The sequence below is a fragment of the Delphinus delphis genome, chromosome X (assembly GCF_949987515.2).
Source record: "Delphinus delphis chromosome X, mDelDel1.2, whole genome shotgun sequence".
NCBI lineage: Eukaryota > Metazoa > Chordata > Mammalia > Artiodactyla > Delphinidae > Delphinus > Delphinus delphis.
In genome coordinates, this window is record NC_082704.1 from 113,507,825 (window position 1) to 113,535,755 (window position 27,931).

The window sequence follows — 27,931 nt, forward strand, 5'->3', positions numbered from 1 at the left end:
CGCGTCCCCAGTGCGTTATCACTCCCTCTCCCCACCTCATTGTGAGGTGTCTTGTGGCCAAGAAGTTAAAGCCACACCTCCCTCTTTCTCGTCCATTCACAAAGCCTCATCTCTCACGCTGCTCGCCTTGCTTTCCAGTCCGAGGCTCTGGCTCCTTCCATAGTTCGACCTATCAACGCCTTAGACAAAGCTCATTACGCCGCCCCCTTCCATTCACACCTGCCGGCTCTATAGGCGAAATTAACTACCGAGGCTGCAAAGGTGCAACCTCTACTCCCAAGGAATTTACAATCTAGAGGCAGAGAAGGACCAATTCATAGATTAGATAATATGGTACAGGCAGCTAAGATTACTTAACATAGTCCGCCTGGAGATTCAGGGAGAGCTTTCTGATGCCTGAGTTGCTTTGAAGGCAGACGACCTTTACTCAGGTGGAGAGGGTGGTAATGGAATTGCAGGTAAACCAGCATAAGCAAAGGCACTAAGAGGTGAAGCAAGGTGGGATCTGCCAGAACCGCGAGAATTTTGGCCATCGAATATAAAGGGTAATTTGAAAGTTTCAAGGAATACAGCGGTATTCCTTGAATACCGCTGCGGCTAGGTTGTGGAGGAGGGCCATTCCAAGAAGCCTTAATTATGCTCTGTAGGGAACAGAGAACCATTGCAAGATTTTAAGTTGAGGCTTGTTGTGATCATATTTGTGTTTTAGGTAAATTACTCTGGTTTGCAATATAAAGGGTACAGCCGGAATAACGCAATCTAGGTGAGAGGTGACAAGGAATTAAACTGGGGCAATTGGGTAAGGGACTGAGAAAACAAAATAAACCCTGCTAATAATTAGACCGTGATTTACACATACAAGGCCAGGGACAAGACCAAAAAAAAGTGTTTCTCCCAAGGACAGGTTGCGACTGCAAAAGGATTAACAACCCCCATCTTTTGATAATTGGATAACTTCCCTGGCTTACCTTTTTCCCTCTCTCCTCCAAATCAAAATTACTGAGATACCCAATTACTAAGCTGCCTGTTTCCCTAGTCCCTCCTTGAAATCATTCAGCAGAAGCCCAAACTCTTCATAAACTGCCCTACTCCCTCTTAGAAAGACACTTGCAGTAACAAGCCTCCAAGTGGAGCTTGTCCAGCTCAGTGCATCGGTAATTAGGGACATAGACTTTGGAGTTGGATGGACTGGGAAACTCAAGGCTTGGCTCTCTGATCTTGAGTAAATTCCTAATTTTTTTTTTCTGGCCGTCCTAACCACTGGACTGCCAGGGAACTCCCAGTTCCTAATGTTTAGGCTTCAGTTTTCTCATCAGTAAAAATCAAGGGAATGCTATATGTTGGCATAGTGCCTGGCAATAGTTAGTGTCCCCAAAACTTTATCTGTTATTAACGGCAGCGGCAGCGTGAAAACTTCCCAACCCCCTCAAGAGTGGGTTAGGTACTTGTCCTGCGGGTGCTCTCAGCACAAGTATTTCACCTTTTATAACACCTATCACACTATACTGTACTTTGTTGCCTTCATAAGACTGCATCTGGCACTAAATCTTAAACTTCTTGAAGGTGAAGACTTGGCAGTTACGGCCTCTAACTAGAGAATGCCCTGGGTGGCACAAAATATAGCTGTGCAAATCTCCAGTTTTGCTGGTTCCTGTGACCAGGGCTTATGCTGAGAATTGCTGCCATTCTGAAAGCATCAGTGTTTGGGTTGCTGTAACATTTCTTATGAATCAGACCAGACTTTCATGTCAGAATAACTAAGAATGTCTTCTAGGAAGATACTTCTAATTAAAAAGGGATACAGATTTCGATTTTATTCTATTATGATTTAGAAATGAATGCAAATCTCCTTTTATAGGAGTTAGAGGTTTATCTTCAACAGTTAACGGCTGCGTTCATTTTCATGAATAAGCTTAAATTGCTCAAGTTAATTTCATTACAGAAGTTACTCTAAAAGCCAATTCCATTTCCAAACTACAGTTACCATCATTTGAATTCGATAAATCATAAGATAAAATAAGGTATGTAAAAATGTAATGCAAAGATACATTCTACTATGATATTCTGATAAATAGAACAAATTTATCTTTGTTCTGCAATGTAACATGTATTTTCTATTTTTCTTGGTGCCTGAAATACAACATCTACTTATTCTCAAATATATATGTTTTGGTTTATCCCCTCTCTATGGGAAAAGGCCTAAACTTTTGTCTTATTTTGTCAGTAGAAAATAGCTGATTGTTCTTAAAAAGTTAAAGAAAATATTTTACTCATATAAATGATGTAATAGATACTGCCATTACTAAATATGAGGGTTTTGTTTTGTTTTTTTCTCGGACCAGGGATCAAACCCGTGTCCCCTGCAGTGGGAGTGCGGAGTCTTAACCACTGGACCACCAGGGAAGTCCCTAAATATGAGTCTTAGTTATTATAAAGTGACCAAAGAATGATCCATAAATGTATTTTTCATTTATTGCAAGCATAAAGGGAGAGCAAGAAATGTCTACTTTCTGAATGCCAGGTTGGAACTCTTTAAATTAATTTGTTTTTTTTCTTGCTCTAGTAGGACAATGGTACTAGGACTCACTGAAAGGTCAATGCAGAAATTCTCAGGAAAGAACATTTCATTTCTCACCTACCATTAATTTCAGTATTAATCACCAGATTTATTCAAGGACATACAGTGGGGTCTCAAGTCCTATCCAACACTCATTGCTATGCCAAAGGCTTTATATATTTTCTAGATTACAGTTATCACTTAAAATAGCAAGATAAGATACTTATAAATGCATATTAATATGAAAATGCATGCAAATCTATATTTGTGCAACTGATTAAAAGTTTTCTTTGGAGCAGGGAACTATCCAGTGGTAGTTATTCTTTATTCAATCAATTCTTATTCAGTTATTAGTGAATAAAGTTATTCTTCATTCAGTTAATATTCTTATTGATTCTTTTGTCCAGTGATAAGCTCAAAGCAACACAACTCCTGGAATGGTGGCAGAGTTGATATCCCCACCTAGAACTGAAACCAAAGTACCATTTTCGAAGAGTAGATTGAATTTGATAAGCAGGGATCAAAATGTACACAGGGACAAGTGTCTTAGTCTGTTCGGGCTGCCATAACAATATACCAAAGACTGGATGGCTTATAAATAACAGGAATTTATTTCTCACAGTTCTAGAGGCTGGGAAGTCCACGATCAAGGTGCTGGCAGATGGCAGATTCAGTGTCTGGTGAGTACTTCCTTACTGATTCATAGATGCCCATCTCTCTGTATCCTCACATGGTGGAAGGGCTGAGAGAGCTCTGGGTGGTCTCTTTTATAAAGGCACTAACCCCATCATGAGGGCTCCAACCTCATGACCTAGTCACCTCCCAAAGGCCCCACCTTCTACTAGCATCACATTGGGGGTTACATTTCAATACAGGAACTTTGGGGGGATACAAACATTCAGTTCCTAACAACAAGAATGCATTACTATTTACATGCAAAGTAGCCAGTATTGTTAATATGTACTAATTACATGGTCAAATTGAGCTTATTTGCTTAATTGAACTGTAACCATTTTGATCAATAAAATTTTGCATGAAAGAACTTAAAGTTGAATTAAAAACACAATAAAACATTAAGTAGAATAGGTATCAAAAGTTGAGTCTTCTAGTGAACAGAAAAATACCTAAAGTGATTACAATACTGTAGTTTTGCTAATACTGTGCCAAAAGAATGTGTCCCCAAAGTGAGCAAGGGAAAGACATCTTCCTAAACTTTTTTGAGGTGGATGCCTGGTTTTAGAATAGCCAACCTCACCCTAACCCATGTAGCCCTGGGAAAGGAGAAAGGGGCTAGAAGCTTGCCCTGATGTCAGCAGATTGTGCACTGGTTCCATAGTGAGCTGAGGAGCAGCGGGTGGATCTTTCCATTCCTGCCTCTCTAGTAAATCCCTCATGAGTTTTCCAGTCACTCTCTGATCTCACGTTGTCTCGCTAATTGTATAGATACCTTACATGCTCAAAAAAACTAATAGGAAGAAAAAGTCATTAAACAAATATTAGTAGTGTAAAGAAAGGGTTTTATTATATTATTTAATGAAGATAAGCAGCAATTTTAGTACAGAATTCTTTCTCAAGCCCTTTGACAGCCCTCAAGCCCACTTTCCCCCTTCATGTCTAGGAAGGCACAAGTAAAACACTTTTTGGAGGCAGAAAAGACTTGAAAAGTTTCCCCTGAGGGTGTATCAGTAGCCAGGGAATTTACATCACCCCCTTGGGGGTCATCTGACTAATGCATGGAAGAAACCACATCCCCAAGGCAGTTTCCATAACCTCTGCAGAGAAGGTGACCAAGAATTTGTCATGCAAAGCAGGACATGGTTGAGAGTGAAAGAGGGTGCTGTTAATAACTATACCAGAACACCAGATGTAAGTTGATCAGGGGTGGCCAGCAGGGACACACCCTATGAATACATCCTTTGTATCTCTGAGATAGAAGGGCAAGTCAGGCATTCTGTGAGTCAATTTGGAAGACTCACTGCAATTGAATTTTGCATTAAGAATTTGCAAGAGACCTAGGAGGGAAGCCTGTGTGCCCTGAAAAATGCATATCTTGTGTGTTTACCTTTTAAAAATAACTATGGTTTAAAACAGAAAAAATATATAAAGTTAACATAACTTTTCCCCCATATTAATCTTTTAAAGGATTTTATTCATTTCCTAGAGCATATATGCTTCCCTTTTCCAGAGAAGGCATGAACTCTAGAAGCAATGCCTTTACCCCCTTCCTTTTTTAAGAGCAGAGATATGCCCCCAAACTTACACATACAACTCCAACCCTATTTTTTTCCCTACTGAATTTATTAGTTATTTTTAATGGTGGTAAAATACACATTAAAATAAAATTTGCCATCTTAACCTTTTTCAGTGTATAGTTCAGTAGTGTTAAGTATATTCATCCAACCTTATCTTGCAGATCGGATGACTAGCATACTAATGAAAGAAATATACTAGTAAATGCAGTATTGAATTTGAACACAGGCATAGGCAATTAAAAACATTCCACATATTTACAAGCAAGGGCAACAGTGGCATGGATTCCTCAGAATATGTAGAATTATCTAGGTTTTAGCCTATTTGACAGGTTTCTTTCCCTATTATTATAGCAAAAGTCTTCTAAATGTTTATTTATTTTATTATTTATTTATTTTATTTTGGCTGCACCAGGTCTTAGTTGTGGCATGCAGCTTCTTAGTTGCGGCACGCGAACTCTTAGTTGCGGCATGCATGTGGGTTCTAGTTCCCTGAGCAGGGATCAAACCCGGGTGCCCTGCATTGGGAGCGTGGAGTCTTACCCACTGGGCCACGAGGGAAGTCCCTGCAAAAGTCTTCTAAACCACTGTATAAATTAGGAGATTTATGTTGATCACCTGCCTTGCACAGAACCTCAACTAATGAAATAAAGTTCAGATAGTTTTAAAGGGAAGTCAAGATAGTTCTGTCATTGTGGAAAATATTGTATTCTATGAAACAATGTACAAACAATTCAAAATAATATTATAAACCATAGACTATTATATTACTAGCCTTTTGAAAAGTATTTCTGTAAATGGATCATGAAAGAATTTTAAGTTCTAGGCACTTAAAGCTTTTTCTTTAAAATATTCTGCATATGCTTTCTATATGATCAAGCCTTTAAGTAAAACATCTGACTTTCAGAAATGCAAAAGGATTTCCAGATATAAGTAAACCCTTGTGTTTTTAGGATTACAAAATATTTTTTCTTTTTTTTTAAATAAATTTATTTTATTTTTATTTAGTTTTGGCTGCGTTGGGTCTTTGTTGCTGCGCACGGGTTTTCTCTAGTTGTGGCAAGCGGGGGCCACTCTTCGTTGCGGTGCACGGGCTTCTTATTGCGGTGTCTTCTCTTGTTGCGGAGCGCGGGTTCTAGGCGGGCGGGCTTCAGTAGTTGTGGCATGCGGGCTCGGTAGCTGTGGCTCACGGGCTCTAGAGCGCAGGCTCAGTAGTTGTGGCGCATGGGCTTTGTTGCTCCTCAGCATGTGGGATCTTCCCAGACCAGGGCTCGAACCCGTGTCCCCTGACTTGGCAGGTAGATTCTTAACCACTCCGCCGCCAAGGAAGCTCACAAAATATTTTTTCTATATTATAAATTGATAGTAAGTAATCATGTCCTGTACTAGTAATGACAAGTGAAAATCGAGGCAAATATACCCATTGAGAAGGCCTTATAAAAGAATACTCATTCATGTTTTAAAATAAAATATACCTAAAACCATAGCCAATGTTCAGCCAAGAAGTACCAATCTGGGTCCTGTGGCTGTTTCTGAAAAGCCTGCATTCTGGATGCTCAGTGTCTGTGCCTTACCAGTTGTTAAATATTTTGATTATCATCCCTACTTATAACTCTGTAGAACCACCAATTGATAAACATATCAGTAAAAAGACAGCTCAAAAATGTCACACATAAAAAGACATTACAATTACCAGCAGGTTGCTATAAGAGAAATCTGTGTCTCTTGCTGGTACTTAATGATAAACATCATTATCAATAAAAGTAAGAATTTGTTTACCAAAGAGCTTCCCTCAAAGACTAAGGAGCGCTGCCATACCAAGAAAGGCACATCCATAATTATTAAATGCAGGCATTTAGAAGAGTCTAGTTAACAATTTTTAAAGAACTAGTATATATTTAAGCAAGATACCACCTAGATAATGGCGTCTAAGGGGGTCACTTGGCTGGTAGACGACTTGGGTTTTGCTTGTATGTTCAGCACATAGTCGTGAGGGAAGGATGAGCGGACAGTGCAGTTCATTAGGGGCTGAAGGGGGCGGAAGTTGTCCACCATTCTTTTCTCTTTCTCCCCCTCAGAAGTGAAGAGCAGGGTCTGAAATTGCTCAAGCTAGAAACAGAAACAGGAAGCATAAATAATTTCAATAGAAAAACAGCTTTACTTCATGAATAAATTACTTTCATTTTTACTACCCTGAAACATTTGTCTAAAATTGGATACAGAAGGAGAATTTACTTCTGGGCAGGAATCCCTTCACTGCTGGACAGGGAATAAAATGTTGTGTGAGGAGAGTAGCAGGACGTGGTGAAGCCAGTGGGGCACTTGGGATTCAAAGACTGGCGATCAAAGGCCCTGTCCCCCACGTATTAGCCATGTGCCAAGTCCAAGTTACTTCATCTTTGGTTCTCAGAAACCTCATCTTTAAATGGGCAAAAATAGCCAGGCTACAGGATAATAAATAAAAGGCTTGATGCATATAGTAACAGTGCCAAAAATGTTTTGTTTTTTCAAAATTTAACTGAATCCTTAACATAACGTAGTCTTGATTGCTTACCGCACCTGGGCATTGCGGACAAGGCAATGCAGGTGGAGGTCTTAACAGGCAGTGGGGTGCCTCCTGCCAGCACTGTCCAATAGAACTCTCCGTGGTGAAGGAAAGGTCCTAATTACAGCAGCCACAGGCCACAAATGGCTGGCTGCTGAGCACTTGAAATGTGGCCATTGTGACCAAGAACTAAATTTTTAATTTAGTTTCAATTTAAATGTATTTATACTTAAATTTAAATGCCCACACGTGTCTTGTGGCTAAGGTACTGAACAGTGCAGCTCAGTATAAAAGGAGTGATCCCAAATCAAAGGCTTGTTTTCCAGTGTGGCAGTAGCATCAATCAGTAGCCCCTTGGCTTTCTGAGCAACCATGTTATAGAACACTTGACTTCAAGCCAGCTGGAAAAGCTCTTTGTAGCATTTTTCCTCACTCAATCAGGCACACTGTAGCTACAGAGAGGACAGCCTAGGGCACAGCAGGCAAGCATGGGAAGATTTGTCTGGATTAAAGACTTCAGGCCAAGTAGGCCAGGGACAAGCACCCAACACAGTGACCGTACTTGCAAATCACACATATACCCTCATTAATTAGGAACGTGTCTGAGTAGTTCAGGTTTATTTTTATTTGGCTAATTGCAAAAGATTAGAAATAGCCCAAGTATCAATAATATATTTCATTAGAGCTATAAAATGGGCTAGTATATAGCCATTAAAAATGATATTGAAGGTAATGTTTATTATCTATAAAATGTTCCACACATCATCGAGTGAAAAGAGCAACAAAATGGCATGTACAGAATGATTCCATTTTGTTCAAAAAATTGTATATATTTATATAGATGAAAGAACAGAAGGATTTATGTGTATCTGTATAAGTAAAAGACCAGAAGGATTTATCCAAACAATGATTAACACTTAGTGGTAAGATTGTAGGCAACTAGGATTATTGATGACAGCTAACATTTTTTTCTTACTGAATTTTCTATGTTGAAATTTCATTTGAAAAGTCCTCACATGGGCCACTGACCCTCTGATTTATTTATTTAATTTATTTATTTTTCAGTGTTATGTCAATTTTTAAATATGAAGGATAGTAGTGGAATAAATGTATAGGCCACCAAGCCCAGGCTTATGAGCAAACTCTGTATTCTGTCATTTGTTTATGGTGGTTTTCATGACACAGATTTTTTTTTTTTTTTTTTTTTTTTTGCGGTACGTGGGCCTCTTACTGCTGTGGCCGTTCCCGTTGCAGAGCACAGGCTCCGGATGCGCACGCTCGGCGGCCATGGCTCACGGGCCCAGCCGCTCCACGGCACATGGGATCTTCCCGGACTGGGGCACGAACCCGTGTCCCCTGCACTGGCAGGCGGACTCTCAACCACTGCGCCACCAGGGAAGCCTGACACAGAATTTTTTTTTTTAAATTATGTAGTCTACCTTACCAGTTGCTATCTCTGTGACTTCTGGTTTTGATCTATGGTTAGAAAAGCTTCCTCCATTTGGATGTACGAAAAGATTTTCCTATGCCTATCCTAGTACTTTTATGGCAGTATTTTTAACATTTAATATGTCTGGAATATATTCTTGTGTAAGGTTTGAATGGTCAATCCAACTTTTCACCCCCAAATGTCTGCTCGATTGTCCCCATCGCTCTTACTGAATAATCTCATCTTTCCCTTTCACTGGGCTGAGATGCAACCTTTATCATAAACTAAATTCTCATATGTACTTGGACATATTTCTGAATCTACAGTTTTCATCCTATGATTGATCTCTTTATGTGTGTACCAGTACAGCACTATTTTAACTATTGAGGCTTTATAACTTGGTTGATTTAATCATCTTTCATTTTCTCTTTCACAATTTTCCCTGGCTCTTTATTTATACTTTTCTTTTTCCACATGAGGTTAGAAGTAGCATACCTATTTTAAAATCCTATTCATATGGGCTTCCCTGGTGGTGCAGTGGTTTAGAATCCACCTGCCAATGCAGGGGACACAGGTTCAAGCCCTGGTCTGGGAAGATCCCACATGCCACGGAGCAACTAAGCCCATGTGCCACAACTACTGAGCCTGTGCTCTAGAGCCCACAAGCCACAACTACTGAGCCCGCGTGGCACAACTATTGAAGCCAACGTACCTAGAGCCCATGCTCTGCAACAAGAGAAGCCACTGCAATGAGAAGCCTGCGCACTGCAACAAGGAGTAGCCACCGCTCGCCACAACTAGAGAAAGCCTGCGCGCAGCAACGAAGACCCAATGTAGCCAAAAATAAAAAAAAATTTTTTTAATAAATTTATATTAAAAAATCCTATTGGTATATTTATCGGGATTACATCAAATTTATGAAGAATAAACAATTCATGGCCAATAACAACTTAAGGAGAATTGACATCAAAGGTGTCTATGATGTCTTCCTATTCAATAACATGGAATGAATTTTATCAACTCAAGTCTTTTGTGTCCTTTAGAAATGTTTTAAGTTTTCTTGTTAAGCTGATTCCAAGGTATTTTGTATTTTTTTCCATTATAAATAGCATTCTTTCTTCCATTATATCTTTTTTAAAAATTCATTTATTTTATTTACTTATTATTTTTGGCTGCATTGGGTCTTTGTTGCTGCGCGTGGGCTTTCTCTAGCTGCGGCGAGCGGGGGCTACTCCTTGTTGCAGTGCGCAGGCTTCTCATTGCAGTGGCTTCTCTTGTTGTGGAGCACGGGCTCTAGGTGTGCGGTCTTCAGTAGCTGTGGCTCGCAGGCTCTAGAGCGCAGGCTCAGTAGTTGTGGCGCTCGGGCTTAGTTGCTCCGCGGCATGTGGGATCTTCCCGGACCAGGGCTTGAACCCGTGTCCCCTGCATTAGCAGGCGGATTCTTAACCACTGAGCCACCAGGGAAGCCCTCCATTATATCTTTTAACTGATTGTGATGTATACATGTCCAGTGTACTGATTTCTAGAAATTAATATTGTACTCCACTAATTACTCAGTTATCTTTGCAGTAGTTCTTTTTGTTGTTTTTCTAATTTATTTTTTCTTTTCTGGTCCAATTATATTGACTACTTCCAAAATATAACTCAGTTAAAATTTAACATAGTAATTCTCTTTTCCGTATTAAGCATACTATATACTTTAGAACTGAGATCAATCTCTTTTATCAAGTTAGGGAAGTCTCCATACATTCCTATTTTATTGAAAATTTTTTAAAAAACTGAATGTTGAATTTTGCTACTGCTTCTTAAGAATCTATGGAAATGATTATTTTTAAAATATATTTAGATTCACTGATATGATGAATTAATATCATTCGTAATATTGAACCATCCTTGCATTACTGGAATAACTACTACTTGGACAAAATATATATTTCTTTTTTTTTTAATTTATTATTTATTTTTGGCTGTGCTGGGTCTTAGTTGTGGCATGCGGGATCATTTTTTTCAGTTGCGGAATGTGGACTCTTCGTTGTAGCATCTGAACTCTTAGTTAACACATGCATGCAGAATCTAGTTCCCTGACCAGGGATTGAACCCGGGCCCCCTGCATTAGGAGTGTGGATTCTTACCACTGGACCACCAGGGAAGTCCCTTTTTTTTTTTTTTTTTAATTGGAGTATAGTTGCCTTACACTGCTGTGTCAGTTTCTGCTTTACAGCAACGTGAATCAGCCATATGTGTACATATATCCCCTCTTTTTTGGATTTCCTTCCCAGTTAGGTCACCACAGAGCACTAAGTAGAGTTCCCTATGCTATACAATAGGTTCTCACAAAGTATATATTTCTTTTAAGGTACTGCTGGCTTCTGTTTATAAAATATTATTTTAGCTTTTTTTTTTGGCCATGCCATGCAGCATTCGGGATCTTAGATCCCCAACCAGGGCTCGAATCCATGGCCCCTGCATTGGGAGCGTGGAGTCTTAACCACTGGACGGCCAGGGAAGTCCCTATTTTAGCTTTTTAGCTTTTTAAAAAACATATCCTTCAGACATACCAGTCTGTACATTTTTTTTTTTTTTTTGGTCTGATCTTTGGTGGGTGTTGGTGTCAGTTATCCTGGCTTCATAAAAAAGGTTCTGGAACCTTTTGTTCTTGTGAAAATGCTTTGTGATTAATTAAAATCCCATAAAGCAAGCATAAGCAAATATTATTGCAGTTCAGTTATGTTATGAATTAAATAGAATATGTGTATTAACATAGTAATCACCACTTAGTTGCTAAGGAAAAAATAGACTCCAGGGTCAAAACAACTGACTTAAAATTTCTGGACAGACATTGTTGGGTTCTGCTTTTATCCTGAGGTTCCATAGCAAAATTCCCTTAAAGATTTTACAGGATTTGAGCACATCCATTTTCAGCCTTCATTCTTCCTTTTAAAAGGGTCTTGTTTATGCAGAGATTCGTATTTATATATAAAATATACAATGCATAAAACATATGTCATTGTCAAATATGGAAGTAAAAAGCTTATGTTTCCTAAGTTTTACCTCTTCTCTCTAGTTAATTTGAAGCATTTCCTAATTCATATCCAAATTAACACAAGATGTTAGCGCATTTTAATAAAAATGTATGAGCATTACAAGATGTTAAAAACTGATGCCAAAGTTTGAGCCCAGCCTTGTTTTAAAGGGGCAGACTAGAATTTCCTTACATAGAAATGTGGAAAGAACGTACCTGATCACGATCAACCTCTATGGGCTGCTTCTTAATGATCCAAGTGACAGACTCAGAGAGTGGCGGGATAGTCAGGGACCCTGAGTAGGTCCAGTAATCTGGGCAGGTAGGCATCAGACAGGAAGGGTCGAATGACCCAAATTCCACAAGCATGTCCTGGCCAAGAGAAGGGGTCATCGAGTTATCATTTTATGCTGAAAACCACTCAGGAATCAGATGATGTGGTGATGATTCTAGGGGAGTCTGAGGACCAGCAGTGGTCCAGATGAGCTCCAGGTACCTCTGGGCACCTTAGGACAGAATCATACCCATGCTTTGTTCCTGCAATTAACCATGTATTTCTGATAGTCCTCAGTGGGAACACAGCAAAAACCATTTTCTCCCTTCGTTCTAGTGAGCTTGTAGCAGGTGCTGTCCTCTGAACTCTTTGGGAGGCATTAGGTGGTAGCTGGTGCATAAACAAGGAGGCTTTTCCTTTTCAAGAGAGATTAATAGAATTCACCTTTCTAAAATGCAGTGCAAATTACGAGGAGACAGGATACTGGACAGAGAGAGGGACAGAGGGGAACAGGGAGGGAGAGAGAGGAAAGTAGATGGGGGTGGAGTGGGGGTGGGGGAGGGAGGAGGAAAAGGAGGGAGATGGAGAGGGAGGGCAGGGTGGAGACAGAGGCAGGGAGGGGAGGGAAGACAGACTTGCAGAGAGCAGCCCCTCTGGGATTCTGAATATTGAACAATTAACCTTGACGGCTGGACAGAGGTATCCACCCTGAAGGATGTGGGTAATTGTTCTGTAAAGCTGGACAAGCCAAGTTTCTGTCAGACTTTTCTGTGCCCCCTGCCTATGGGAGGGTAGCTAGAGCCCAGAAGGCTTCCCTGAGTGTTTGCACAGGACTGTGAAGGAGCAGCAGTCGGGAGCAGAGGAGGGGACTCATGTTCCTGAGTTTCTGAGTGCTCATTGGCATGGCAGCCAAACCAGAGCCGCCGTCTGTGCCCACCAACAGAATCATGTCTCTCCTCTGCAAAGTGTCCCAGGGCCAGGGGCTCTCTCAACACAAGCATCATAAATGGCAAGTTGTCTTAAGGGGCAGCTTTCAAAGAGAGCCTGAATTACACTGAGGTGAATTAACATTTTCCCTTTCAAAGTGCCATGTTAGCGTCTCCACTCTGAGATTAAAACATAAAATATATTTCAAGTGATTTAGGGGGGAAAATTACCTAATGCGTAATTGAAGCCGTAGTATCCACCAGTTTCTGTTGCTCTTTATGATATTTGCCTAGCTAAAGAACAATAGATGAGAAAATATTAAAAACAATTGACATCTCACTCTAGAATTGTAATAGAACGTGAATTAAAATCAGACACCTGGACTTCCCTGGTGGTGCAGTGGTTAGGAATCCGCCTGCCAATGCAGGGGACATGGGTTCGATCCCTGGTCCGGGAAGATCCCACCTGCCATGAAGCAACTAAGCCCATGCGCCACGACTACTGAGCCTGCACGCTAGAGCCCGTGAGCCACAACTATTGAAGCCCACGCGCCCTAGAGCCCACATGCAACTACTGAGCCCATGCCCCACAACTATTGAAGTCCACACGCTCTAGGGCCCACGTGTCACAACTACTGAAGCCTGCGCGCCTAGAGCCCGTGCTCCGCAACAAGCGAAGCCACCGCAACGAGAAGCCCATGCACTGCAAGGAAGAGTAGCCCCCGCTCGCCGCAACTAGAGAAAGCCTGCGCGCAGCGACGAAGACCCAACTCAGCCAAAAATGAATTAGAAAATAAATAAATAAAACATATTATTAAAAAATAAGATAAAGTCAGATACCTGGTGATTACCTAAAAACAGTCCACAGTACTGGAACTGCACTTAAATTGACAATTTAGAATGTTATAAACATCACTGAGTGAAAGTAGATACAAAACAAATGAGCAGGCTGTTTGCTGATAGGCTGGAACCCACAGTCTGCAGGAAAAGGTGTCCCTTACTCCATCAGCTTCCCCCTCTGGGTCTCACTGGTGCTTGGCGCACAGAGGCTCTGGAGGCTGAAGCTGTCAGGGCAAGCCAGCGCGTAGTAAGGCCCAGCTTTCAGTTCAGGCCCCTGAGTCCTGAGGAGCTTCAGTGCAATAGCTATGTTTTCCAGTTTCTATATTTGATGCTTTGATATCTGAGGCCTTGCTGATGCTAGAGGGATCACCTCTCCCGAGGTTAGTCAATTGCTAGAGAGAACAAACAACAGGGAGCATGCCTTTCATGTACAAACCAACCAATCCAGAGCTCAGACCCCAACGACTTCCTTTTTGGGATTCTTAATACTCTGAGCTACTATTCCTCTGCCCTAGTCACCCCAGGGCCACGTACCAGACAACTGGGGGAAGCCTCTATGCCCAGAGCCTGCTGAAATTATCCAAAGTGGCCAATCCTAAGCCTGCTTATGTTGTCTCACCCATTCCTTCCCATGGAAACCACAACAAAGGTTCTGTCCATGTCTTCCCCTGCCCTCTCTGCCTCCTGACCACCCCTGGTACTTCCCCATGTGGCCATGCATGGCATGCCATGTCTCCTCTTTTTAGGTATTTGTGAGTATAATAAAATTCTTCCTTCATGATAGCCATTTCCACGTCTGTGTGTCTTACCATACTTGACTAGACTAAAACCTGGGTATCCTTAAAACACTCAGCATCCAGAGTGGACTAAGGCAGGGAGCCTGCAGGAGGCCTGTACCTATGGAACCTGCAGGAGCTCAGAGGTGCTGTGCAGAGTATGGTCCACAGATCTCCAGTCCAGTTCTCCAGGTGCTAGCTGAGTGACCTGGCAGGAAAGCACTTAACCTCACTGACCTTTACTTTCTCCATCTAAAAACGGAGATGAGGGTCCACCAGAGACTTCTATGGGAGATAAATGAAGCACTCAGCAAATGTATAGTCACATCACACTCTTAAATGTTTAGTTCCTTTCCTGAATTTCCCTTAGTTGTTTGCCTTTATCTTTTTACTCCATTTAAAATACATTCTTATCAAATCTCACATTTTAACTGATATTTAGTATTATTTGCTTTTATCCTTTTATACCAGTGCCTAAAAACAGAAATGTAATGCAAACCACAGAGGTAATTTTAAAGCTTCTAGGAGCTCCATTGAAGAAGTTAAAAAACAAAAAACACACAGGTGAACTTAATTTTGAAAACATTTTATTTTACCAAATATATTCAAAATATTGTCATTTCAACATATAATCAATGTGAAAAGTTACTAAGTCTTGAAAATACGTTGTGTATTTAATACATACAGCACATATCAATTTGGATGCTAACTTTTCATCAGAAATACTTGATTTGTATATTTTACACTTGAAAATGTAGATAACATACCCAAGCTGTCCCAAACATTTTTAAGTTTTCCAGTAACTGAATTGTCAGTTCCTAAATTTAAATGACAATCAACTGAAGCAAAATTTGAAATTCGTTTCCTCACGTACAGTAGCCACATTTCAGGTGCTCAACAGCCACACATGACTTGTGGCTACCATATTGGACAGCCCAGTTTCATACCATTTGAAATATATTCTTAACAGTCCTGTATTTTAAGCATTGTTTATCTTACCAATGTATTGATCCCCATATTCTTAAAGTAAATAACAATATTCTAATGTTCTATCTTTTCATTCTAGAATACAACACATCATTTAAACTTGGTAAGGTTTTTAAAAATAGTTTAAAAAATATTCCTACCATAGCCAAACCATCTTCCTCCAGTTGCTGCATCCTCAAAGCTTTCAAATTGGATTGCATTCTGATGTACCAAGTACAGTTGAAACACCACTAAAAGAAGTACTGCCTGACCATATAGGATTGCTCCAAAATAATTCAGCAGCCTTATTCAGCATACACTATTTAAACATGTTTCCCTACCTAAAATAAAGCCACTGGGAAAGACATGACAATCTGATGCAAAATGAGATAGAAATAAAGAACAGGAAGAAACTTATGCAGGAGCAGCAATTAATTCCATGTGGATTAATATTACTTTGGAATAAAGGGATTTATTTGGGGAGAAAAATTTTTTTAATTATATAGTAAAGTGAGTAACATTTCAGTGAGGGATCAACATTTGTTCATTCCCATCTTGATTTGCAGGAAATACTAAAATCCAAAACCCATTTGCATCAAAAGGAGAGAAGATGCTTATCTTGAGAGAAATAGATTCTCCTTATGGGAATTGGACAGGAGTTGAAGACACATTTCTTTTTTGATGGGTAACCACTTAAAATGTGTTTCTTTCTATTTGTAACGTAACATTTAAAATTAAATTAGGGGAAAAGTTGTAAGAAGAAATTTTATTTCCTTATATGCTCCCTATGCTTCCCTACAAATTATCCTTGTCCATCATTCATGAACTTTCTGGCATTGCCATCCCCAGAGCCTCCCAAGTGAGACACCTCAAGGTCATGGTTAACTTTGCCTTCTCCTCACTTTGAAGCCTTCTCGTCTCCCAGTTCTGTTGATTTTATTTTAAAAATGCTTGTTAAAACTTGCTCTCTCTCTTTCGACTGCCACAGCCTTCATTTAGGCTCCCACCGTCTCCCATGTGGATTAAGCTGTCCTGCACGGTTGCCTGGGTCAATCTCAAAAAATAAAGCAATTGACCAATTATTTAGATGATATCATGCTATGCCACTCTGTTTAAAAATAACCAGTGTCTCATAAGCCTGCCTTCCACCTACCCTCTTTTTTAAAAACTATATATTTTTTTAAATTTTATTTTATTTATTTATTTTTGGCTGTGTTGGGTCTTCGTTGCTGCGCGCGGGCTTTCTCAAGTTGAGGTGAGTGGGGGCCACTCTTCATTGTGGCGCGCGGGCTTCTCACTGCGGTGGCTTCTCTTGTTGAGGAGCACAGGCTCTAGGCGCGTGGGCTTCAGTAGTTGTGGCACACAGGCTCGGTAGTTGTGGCTCACCGGCTCTAGAGCACAGGCTCCGTAGTTGTGGTGCACAGGCTTAGTTGCTTCATGGCACGTGGGATCTTCCCGGACCAGGGCTCGAACCCGTGTCCCCTGCAATGGCAGGTGGATTCTTAACCACTGCGCCACCAGGGAAGCCCTCCACCTACCCTCTTAATCTTCAATGATCACCAATCTTCCCGCTTCTTCCCACAACACACATTCTCATTCTGGCCACTTTGGGTTTTGACCACTTTCTGAACATCTGCTTCTGCACATGGTTTTCCTTCAGTCTGGATGCCCTTCTAATCCTCTTGGCAAACTCCTTTTCATCTTTCAATACCCAACACAAATGTCCCCTCCTTAGTGGAATCATCGTAGACTCCTCTGAGCAGTCTACATCACACCCTCCTCTGTGGTCCCACAGCACTTTTAGAAACCCTTCTTCAAATCACACTTGCTTTATCATTTTAATTTAATGTGTGCTTCTGTCACTAGACTTTGAACTCTGGGAGGTCAAGAATCGAGTTGTTATTCCTAGCACTCAGTGCAATGTCTGACACATGGTTGGCACTTAGTAAATGTTGAATGAATAAATAAATCAATGAATGACAAAATACATACATGTTATTGGGTAACCACAAATATAAAAGGCCTTTTTCTTGCCCGACTAGCCTTTTGCCCAGTACAGTTGACCCTTGAACAACGCAGGGGCTAGGGGTGCCAACCACCTCGCAGTTGAAAATCAGCATATTTAACTTTACAGTTGGCTCTCCTTATCCTCGGTTCCGCATCTGTAGATTCGAGCAACAGCGGATGGTGTAGTACTGTAGTATGTAGTTATTTTTTAAAAACCCATGTATAAATAGACCTAAACATTTCAAACCTGTGTTGTTCAAGGCTCAACTGTATTGCAATTTTATCATTTAAAATCTGACTAAATATTGCTATTTAATATAAAAGTTATTTGTAAAGTCAGCAAGTAGAGGAACATTACCACATATTCAACACACACAGAAAATAAATTTCTAGCGAAGTTTTAACTTCACGCCCTATCTTCTACATCAGTTATAGAATCTATACACAGAGATATATGTATTAACAGGAAATACTGTTTATACTAGTAGATGGAAATGTGCATAAAAATGAAAAGAGACATTTTTCATACACTCAAAAAAGTCCAAGGAGGATCCAGCAATCCCACTTCTGGGTATATACCCAAAAGAATTGAAAACAGCATCTTGAAAAGATATTCGTACACCCATGTTCACAGCAGCATTATTCACAATAGCCAAACGGCGGCTGCCACTCGAGTGTCCACGAACAGATGAAGGGATAAACAAAATGTGGTATATACAGCTGACCCTTGAACGACATGGGTTTGAACTGCGTGGGTCCACTAATACGTGGATTTTTTTCTAAAGTAAATATTCCAGCACTACATGATCCCCAGCTGGATGAATCCGAGAATATGGAGGAATGCAGATATGGAGGGCTGGCTATGAGGTATACTCAGATTCTCAACTTTGTGGAGGGTTGGTGCCCCTGACCTCTGTGTTGTCTACGGATTAGCTGTACATACAATGGAATATTATTCTGCCTTCAAAAAGAAGGGAATTCTGACACATGTTACAATACGGATGAACCTGGAAACATTATGCTCAGTGAAATCATCCAGTCATAAAAAGACAAATACTGTATAATTCCACTTAAGTGAGGCACCCAAAAGTCAAATTCATAGAAACAAAAGGAAAATGTTCATTGCCAGGGGCTGGAGGGTGGGGAAAAATAAGGAGTTATTATTTAATGGGTACAGAGTTCTGAGGATGGATGGTGGTGACAGTTGCACAACAGTGTGAATGTAGTTAATACTACTGAACCATATACTTAAAAAAAGGCTTAGAGAGTACATTTCATGTTATGTGTATCACACAACGAAAAAAAGAGTCCGGTGGGTCCCGTGCCACTGCTAACAAAAGAGGTCCCCGCTCCCATGGAGGCCTTGCGATGTGGCCTGTGCTGACATGAAACTGTCCCTTTAACTCCAGATGAGACCACAGACAGGTCTGGCTCTCACCTGAGTTATCTGCAGAGTCTTCAAGTTCCACGAGGAAAAAGTACCCGTTATTCCAGACGCGGAGGCAGGTGGTCGGGTCGTAAGAGATGGTGAGCAGTTCTAAGCCAGGATCGTAGACACTGTCCCTCCACCGGACGTTGATGGGCGACTGGCGCTCACCCCCCGGGACCAGGTCCACGCTCTCCCAGAGAGGGTGCACTAGGAGAAAGCACATCGGGGGCTGTCCTCGAGATGACACTAGCTGGAATCCCACTGGGGGGATGATATGGTCCCATGTAAGCGTGTATGCTGGGTTCAGCTCTTATGTGAGCCAGCTGTGAGGATTAGGCAGCCATCCTGCAAAGCCTGGATAGAATGTTAGCATTGCTAAGGTCCCTGGAGTCCTGCCACATGAATAGCTATGACACTGTATATATTAAGGTGTACACGCACACTCTGTCCCACACGGGTGCTGATGACATCACTGACGGTGATTTTTCTACCAAAGAGTCGAGCGCCAGGTCTTTGTGGCAAGTCCCTGATAAATCTCAGGAAACTTCTTACAACAAAGAAAGAGCTATCCACACATGATGGATAGAACCCACATGTATAATTCGGGTGGTCCAGCTCTCTGCCCTTTAGAATCAGCACGGATGGGCAGAACCGAGACCAACAGGAAAGCTGGACAAAATACGAATCAAGATAAATCATTACCAACGACCCTCTGCACCTCACCCCACCACTGAGAATGAGTCTGAGGATTGGTGAAAGTGACAAGGCAGCTGCTGCCCAGTCAAACCCCCCTGTGCATGGCAGGGTCACTGGCACTCCACTTGTAAAAAACAAGCTTGCCTCTGGTTTCCTCTTACAGAGGAGACGGTTCTCTTCCTGAGATAGCTGCCCAAAGCAGGATCTTAACCTTCGATTTTTTGGTACAAGTGCCCCAGCGGCATAGACACAGAGCGCTCCAAGGCAGTTTCTGGACCAGTGGTTCTCAAAGGAGGGAGCGATTCTGACCCCGGGGGACATTGGACAATGTCTGGAGACACTCTATCGGTGGTCAAAACTGGAGGAGGGTGCTACTGACATCTAGTGGGTAGAGGCTGGGGATGCAGCTAAACATCCTACGTATACAGGCTGGGCTTTCACAGGAAAGAATTACGTGGCCCCAAATATCATTAATGCCAAGGTTGAGAAATCTTGGTCTAGAGCAGAAAGCAATAGGCAAACTCAGGGCATTCCCTTTCCCCACCCCCCGCTCAATTTTTTCATATAATGCGGTAATCTCGTCTCTAGAGAGGTCTGAACCCAACGTTTTGGGTTTTCTCCCTTAGTGTAAAATAACTTCTGAACAACAAGAACTTACTTTAGAGAAGGAGGACTTTCTGTTTCAGAAATCTAAAATGAAAAATGCATATGAATTGGTACAATAGTCATATTGGTATCAGATTAGAATGCAAGTTCCTTGCAGGGAGGAGCCATACCTCCCTCCCTTTTTTCCGTGCCCTGTAGCGCCCTACTGGGTATATGCCCTTTGAGTATTGATTATCCAAATGCTATTGTTGGGATAAAAAGCTGTATTTGATTAATTTTTTAATTGTTTTTTTATTAATTTTTATTGGCGTATGGTTGCTTTACAATGTTGTGTTAGCCTCCACTGCACAACAAAATGAATCAGCCATACTGATTAATTTTTAATTTGATATTTTAAAACTTCCAGAAACCCCGAGAACAGCCATGATTCAGTCTTAAAGCTGCCCGCCGGCACAAAGAAACCTGACAACACTGTCCGCTCTGAGATGCTCAGACTGAGGCTGAGGGTTTGAGCATTCACGCCCTTCAAAACCAGCTCGTGTGGGTCTCGTAAGGAGACTAGGGGAGAAGGGAATACAGAGCAGATCCCTAAGACGATGCCCTCTTCCACCCAAATCGTCCCCCACTTCATTCAGGAAATGGCCTAGAGTCTACTCTCTCACCCACACAAACACCAGCCCAAGGAAACTGGGCCTGTTCCTTCAGCTGCTCTTGTATGGTCATAACGCTCCCGTCAATTTGTATGCCCCTCTATTCACAGGTTCAGCTTCCAGGTTTTCTTTCCCCCACCCACCTCCTCCTTTAGGAACCCAGAGCATCCCCCCACCAGGGAGCCCTTGGTCACTGTCCCCTTCGTGAAGCCAGCTTTTGCCCAGGGCTCGTTTTGCTAATGATAAATTCACATTTTTGTTCTCTCCTCCCTTCCTCTTCCTGCATTTTAACAAAATACAGATTAAAATGATTTCTTGGTGGTTACTCAGACTTCCCCTCAAAGTCGGAAGGTGATTACGTGTTCTGACTAACGGAGCCTGCGTTTCCAGCTTCTTCTCATGTGGGGAGAATGAAATAAACAGAGAGAGTGATTCTGTCAGCCATGGTTTAAGGGCACGACGTCACACTGTCGTTAGGAAGGTGTCACTAATGTAACACTGAGAGCAACACAATCCCTTTAGATTCCACAGTGAGGATGTGCTCAGCTTTAGTTCCTGTTTACATGACTGGTCCTGTCTTCGATTTACTTTGTGCTTGTACCACCTTCAGCTCCAGCCTCGGGGGTGTCCGTCTTTCGGGATCATTCCTGTCTCAGCCCCTCAGTTCCTGCTCCTTCTCAGAAATCAATCTCCCCTCATTCAGCTCAGGGCTGGCTCCTCTTCTTGGCTTGTCACGTCTTCAGCAAAAGTGTCGCCTCCGCACCTCCCTATCCTCTTATGCGATCCCCTCTTGTTTTTTATTAATCATAGCATTCTGATCTTTTCCTTCAAATCGTTTATTACATGGGTATGATGATAAGTATATGCATATATGCTTAGTTTTCTGCACCCTCAGGGCTCTGCAATCCCCATGAAGAACTGAGCTGGCTTTCAGTCCCTGCTTGTGGATTGAATGTATAAGATAAAGAGCATTACTGGGAAGGGGTCATTCCCGTTTTATCTTTATTTCCTTTTACTCTACTGAGCGCCGCATTGTTTTCTCCTTAAGGATCTTTGAGGTTTATCTCTTCTTTGTCCAGCCCATGACCACCAGCCTCATTCAGGCCCCTGTACCACAGACTTTTCCTCAAGGAAAGGTCCTCTTGCTCACTTTTCCTCCTCTCTTACTCCCCTCTACTGTGTTTTGCCATCCATCAGTTTTCCTAAATTACCACCTTCATCATGTTGTTCCCATGTTAAAGACTATGTGAAGTCCAAGTTTCTGCATCCAAGCATCGAGGTTTTCCTAGTAGGAACCCATCTCGCCCATCTAATTTTATTTCTCCTCATTCTTCCCAAGCTCTGCTCTTGCCACGCTATTCCAGAACCTTGCCAGGCTACTCCCCTTGGTCAGTCAGTGAGATGTGCTGAAACTGTAGGATACCTCACTGGGCTTTGAAGACTTAGGAGAAAATCCTGTAAACTACCTCACTAATAATCTTTATATTGATTACATGTTACAGTGATAATATTTTGGATATAGTGAGTTAAAGTATATAACTAAACTTAATTTCACCTGTTTCTTTATCCCTTTCTTAGTGTGACTGTTAGAAAATTTAGGAGTGTCTATGTGGCTCACATTATGTATCTTTTGGACATTATTGCTCTATACCATCACTAGCTTTCTCTCCAGTGCCTTGCCCTGTACTGTCCTTTTTCTTGAGATGGGCTATTTCCTCGTCAAATTGAACACCATCCTAGCAGGCCTAGGGCTTATTGCAGTGATGGGATACACAGGGACCCTCCATGTGACTTTGTTGGGGATAATCACAGAGTGCCTTGTTAGAGCATCAGGGTTGTAAAAGGCACTTTCATGCTGAGCCCAGGTAACCACAGCATCACATGCAGTTACCAGTGCAGGAGACTAAGGCCCACATTTCCTGGTGGTCAGTTCAGGGCTGTTAGTTCACTGTAGCTGCAGATACCCCTGAGGCCGTTACTGTAATTCCACAGGGCTAATGGGTCCACTGTTTCTCAAGATTATTTGAAAATTAATGGAAGACAACACAGTCTGGGTATCCCAGCCTATATTATCTGGGGATTAACGGAATTCTCTGTGAAGACGTTGCAAAACAAGCTTTTGAATACTCTCGTTCTCCAGGCTTTATTAGTGTCCTTCAAAATGAATTGGAGAAATAATAGAACAGTTTTCTAACACAGTTAAGTTATAATATAGACTTGTCCTGTCAAATAGAAGTTTCTCTGATGATGGAAATTTCTAATATAGTAAGTGGTAGCCACGGGTGGCCATACAATTTGAATATATTTACATGTAAATACACACATGGGGCTAGTAGCTACATTTTATACAGTGCTATTCTACTGAGATTTGTCCTAAAAATAAATGTTCCTCTTACTTCTAAAACTAGGGAGATCATGAACGTTAAGAATCAATAGAATAATAACAAATCTGTACCATTTCCATTCTAGATGACATTCTTTATATTTCATTAAATTAAAAATTAATATTATTAAACTTATTTCCCTATGGTCTAAGATCTCATGCCTAAATCTTTTTTTGTTGTTTTTTTTTTATTCAAGACCCATTTATTCTCTAGTTCTGCCCACATGGAGACACCCTCCTCAAAAAGGCGTTGAATCCTTCCGTTCACTTTAACACCTTGTGCTGAAGACATGTGTTCCGAGGTTTCAACTATGAGATCCACATTCTTAAAGCACTAGTTCTTAAACCTCATCTAGATTTCTCCCCTTGGATGGGGGGAGATGACCCAAACACAGAGAAGAACAGCTCAGGACTGTGGGCTCTGCTCGTCCAGAAGACCTTGCAGCTCCCCTGACCACCCGGCTGGAGCCAGGATTAGGGCCCTGAGACGAGGGGCGCCTGCTGGGCTGCCGCCCCCGCCCCCGCCTCCTGCCTCTTCACTAGGCTGGCTGTCACCTCTAGTTTCCCTGGAGTTTGGGGATTCTAGACGGTCTCTGCTCACACTTCTGCGTCACGCCTGCTGCCTCAGCACTGCTGATCCACACCAAGGGGGAAAGGCACACAGAACTGCTTTTCAGCACACCAACGTTCCACACAAAAGTTATTCTATAAGCCTGCAGGTTCTTTTTCATCAGAGGACATTCGCAAGGCCATGACTTCCCCCGGCTCCCCACTGCCCTTGCCAGCAGACTGGACACGCAGGGCGGCCGTGCTGAGTGCTGCACACCGCCCTGGCTCCACTCTGGCGCACTCTCTTGGAGAGCTGAGGGCGGTGCCCTGGGCTCATCAGCAGGATCTGTCCCGAAGCCAGTCCTAGAGTGACAAGAGCCACACCTGCAGGTCTGTTCCACTGACCAGCCGCACAGGACCGAGCTGGGCCCACGGACCTTGGTCTGGATTGTGTTGGCTGGTCGTTCTTGCCTAGGTTCACAGGCCAAGAGCCAGTGTCCTTCCTTTCCTGCTCATCACCGCACCAGCGGCTCACTGCTACCTGTTGCCGTCACACGCCTGGCAACCTCGTGTTCCGGGGCCAGCCAAGAACTGAGACCCCAGCAGGCCCCTAGTTCCCAGCAGGCCAACTCCCCATTAAACTACTGCTGCCTAGCCGTGTTCTCGAGGCTGCAGAGCCGGGAGGGTGCGGAGAGCATAGCAAGCCGCGGGCGCCCCCAGCCCCAGACCCGAGGTGCTCCGCGGAGGCGCCGGAACCTCGCCGCAGCCCCGCCCCCTCAAACACAAACGACCTCTGCGCCCGCCTGTCCCGCGGACCCGGGCGCACCTCCGACCACCGCGACCCAGGATGGAGGCGCGGGGCGCGGGGCTCGGCCTGCGGCGGGCGCTGGGGCGGGCGGGGGACCCGAGCTCCGGCCCCGAGGCCGTGCGGCCCGCCAAGCCCACCTCCGTCCCCGCCGCCCGGAAACCCTAAATCTTTTTTATGTGACAGAAATTTAGGCTAAATTTCACTAGATGATACAAGAAATGAAAGTGATTTTATTTTCATCGTGGGTAATAGATGCAGGCTTTCATCTTTATTTTATCATATCACCAGTCTGCAGGGTTAGGGCTGTCAACATTTACTGTCTGCCACTTGAGATCACAGCCAACAGCAGTTTGAGTTGATGCCAGTGATTCCTCGGGAAGAGGGATGGTGCGGAGTGAAGGCAGAGCACAGGGCACAGGCCCCAGTGAAATGCTGTTTCTAAATTCGCCGCAGCCTCCTCCTTCAGTCACTCCCTACTCGGCTCCCGGATCCTAACAATGGTCAGACATCTGAGGGAGGTGCTGAGCATATGACAGTGATGAAGGTGGTGGTGATGATAACGACTGTGGTACTAGAGGTCGCTGCCAAGGCCGAGTTCTCAGTGTGTGGCAGGCGCTAGCTAAGGACTTTCCACATTAACTAACCCTCAGTGGTCTTGCGTCACTCTGGGTCACAAGTGTATTGGGCCTTCCGCTGGGGTACTGAGCTTCCAGAATCAATGAGTATCGTCTTTACAACTACACAGGTGAGGGACCAGGATATACAAATAGGACATGCGCAGTGGCCCAGGGCAGCAAAGACCAAATATTCTCCTGGGGGAAACAAGGAGGGACAGAGTAATATTCGAAAACCAAAATCAAACGGTGACTGTGACCTGTTTCTTCTAGTAAGTTACAAACAAGAACATTTCATCTGATGTGGGAAATTAATCAAGAGAAGCCCCTACCTCCCTAAGCCAATACTTTCTGGGTTCTGTCAGCACTAAAAGGAGCAAACTATCCTAAAGACACGAGCATATTGGATTTACTTCCATCTTTCTGTAAATAAAAACAAATACTTTCTGTATATATAAACAAACAAGAAAATAAGGAAAGCACTCACACAAAATTTAGTAACTAGATAAATATGACTACTTTTTTCCATTTTAAGCCTTAGACCGCAAAGTGCCAGTGTTGAGAATAAGCCAGTCCGTGTAGGATGGGGGCCTGATGGTAGGAAGCCGCACCCAGCAACCAGAAATTTATTATGACTCAGACCAGCTCAGTTTAATGAGAACACAGTCAACATCGGAGGAAACAAACTTACAGTAAAAATATATTTATGAAGCAGTTTCAAGGCAATAGATTTAGCTAGATTAGCATTACTAATAAATCCCTTTTGTAATGTGCAAAACAGGGTCAAAGAGAGTAAACCCAAGGAGGAAAAGTTGAGAAAGCTAGAATCTGGAAGCAAACCAACACTGGAAAACTCTGTGTGAATTCACTGTGAATGGTGGAGAATATGTAACTACTTAGCATATATGCTTAACCATTTCATTAAACTTATGTCTCCACTAACACACACATTATCCTCTCCGATCATCTCAGGGGTTCTGTACCAGGGTTACTTGGCCCCCCAGGGGACACTTAGGGATGCCATGCAGCATCTGCAGTGCACAGTCCACCCCGACAGCACAGGACGACCCACGCCCATGGCAGTAGCGCCGTGGTGTCAGGGAGGACCATCTGCTGCCTCACTTGATCTGCTGGGTTCACAGCGGAGCTCACACTGGCGAGCTGGTCACCTAGAAGCACCTCTTCTGCAATTTGTAACGAGGGACGGAATATTCCAGAGTATGAAGCTACTGAACTGCTTGCAAACATGAATATGCAAATTCCAGAATGTTCAGACTCACAGAAATAATTCGCAGTCCGTGGATCAATTTTAGTAAAAAGACGGTTGCTAACAAAAAACAATAAAGAACAGGTTCAAAGTATTTGAAACTTAGGACTTCTTTGACCTATTTCTGCATGACATCATTTTAACAAGTTAAAATTGGTGAAGAAAACACCTTTCCACACGGCACCGGGGTAATCATTTCACAGTATGTACGTGTATCAAATCATCATGATGTATACCTTAGACTTAGGTCAGTTATATCTCAATAAAGCTAGGGGAGAAAAAGGCTTTCCATATTTGAACAAACAGAGAAATAATGGGTTCTGACTCTCAGTTCTCAAGGCATCTAATCCCAGTCTGGAATGCTACTGACATCAGAGCTGCAGACACTCAACACATGTGACTGTTAGGGAACAACCAGGCTTCTGCTCTCTCCAGGCAACCATGTACTCACAGGCTTGGTTCCGGGTTTTGTAAGTACAGGTGTAGAGGCTGCAGGGCCTTGCTAGCATGGACCTCGGAATCTGGAACCTTCTCCACTGTGCATTGCATGGAGAGGCTTGAAGAATGACCCTCAGGCGACTCATCATCACCATCTTTAGCTTGAAGTCTTGATCAGCTCCCAAGTAACTTGAAGGAACCTAATAACCCAGAGCAAAAGGAGGACAGAGGAAGAAAAGTCGCAAACAACAGAGGTGGCCGATCACGTGGAAAACATCATTCAGATTATTAGTATGCGGGAGGGGGAGGTAAATACAGCAGGGGTGGAGTGAACCAGGCAGAGGGTGGTAGGAGGTGAGGTCCAGAGGTAGTGGATGCCATATCACGGAGACATGTAGGCCATTGTAAAGGCTCTTTCTCTAACTCAGGGTTTCTCAGCTTCGGCATTGTTGACATTTTGACCAGATAACTCTGTTGTAAAGGACTAGTCTTTGCACTGTAGCTTGTTTAGCGGCGCCCTTGGTCTCTACCCACTAGATACCAGTGGCACCTTCCTTCCATTTGTGACAACCAAAAACGTCTCCAGGCATTGCAGATGTCCCCTGGAGAAGGGGAATCACCTCTGATTGGGAACCACTGTTCTAAGAGAAGTGGGAACACAATGGAGTTTTCGGAGTAGAGGAGGGACATACTCTGATTTACATTTTTTTTTTTTACATCTTTATTGGAGTATAATGGCTTTACAATGGTGTGTTAGTTTCTGCTTTATAACAAAGTGAATCAGTTATACATATACATATGTTCCCATATCTCTTCCCTCTTGCGTCTCCCTCCCTCCCACCCTCCCAATCCCACCCCTCTACGTGGTCACAAAGCACCGAGCTGATCTCCCTGTGCTAT

At 42.7% G+C, this 27,931-nt stretch overlaps 2 protein-coding genes across 2 annotated transcripts in view; one reads left to right on the forward strand and one right to left on the reverse strand.

The window, feature by feature from the left end:
• CLTRN (collectrin, amino acid transport regulator) overlaps positions 1-27,931 on the forward strand; it is a 79,657-nt gene that overhangs the window by 197 nt on the left and 51,529 nt on the right. The window contains exon 2 of the mRNA XM_060002135.1: positions 3,180-3,237. The gene's annotated coding sequence lies outside the window, so the exon portion shown is untranslated. The remainder of the gene's footprint in view (positions 1-3,179; positions 3,238-27,931) is intronic.
• Positions 6,721-27,844, reverse strand: CA5B (carbonic anhydrase 5B). The gene is given in 7 exon segments (XM_060002082.1): positions 6,721-6,915; positions 12,019-12,174; positions 13,234-13,298; positions 15,730-15,769; positions 15,771-15,851; positions 18,884-19,227; positions 27,045-27,844. Coding segments are annotated over 7 exon segments (1,023 nt in total). The 5' UTR covers positions 27,187-27,844.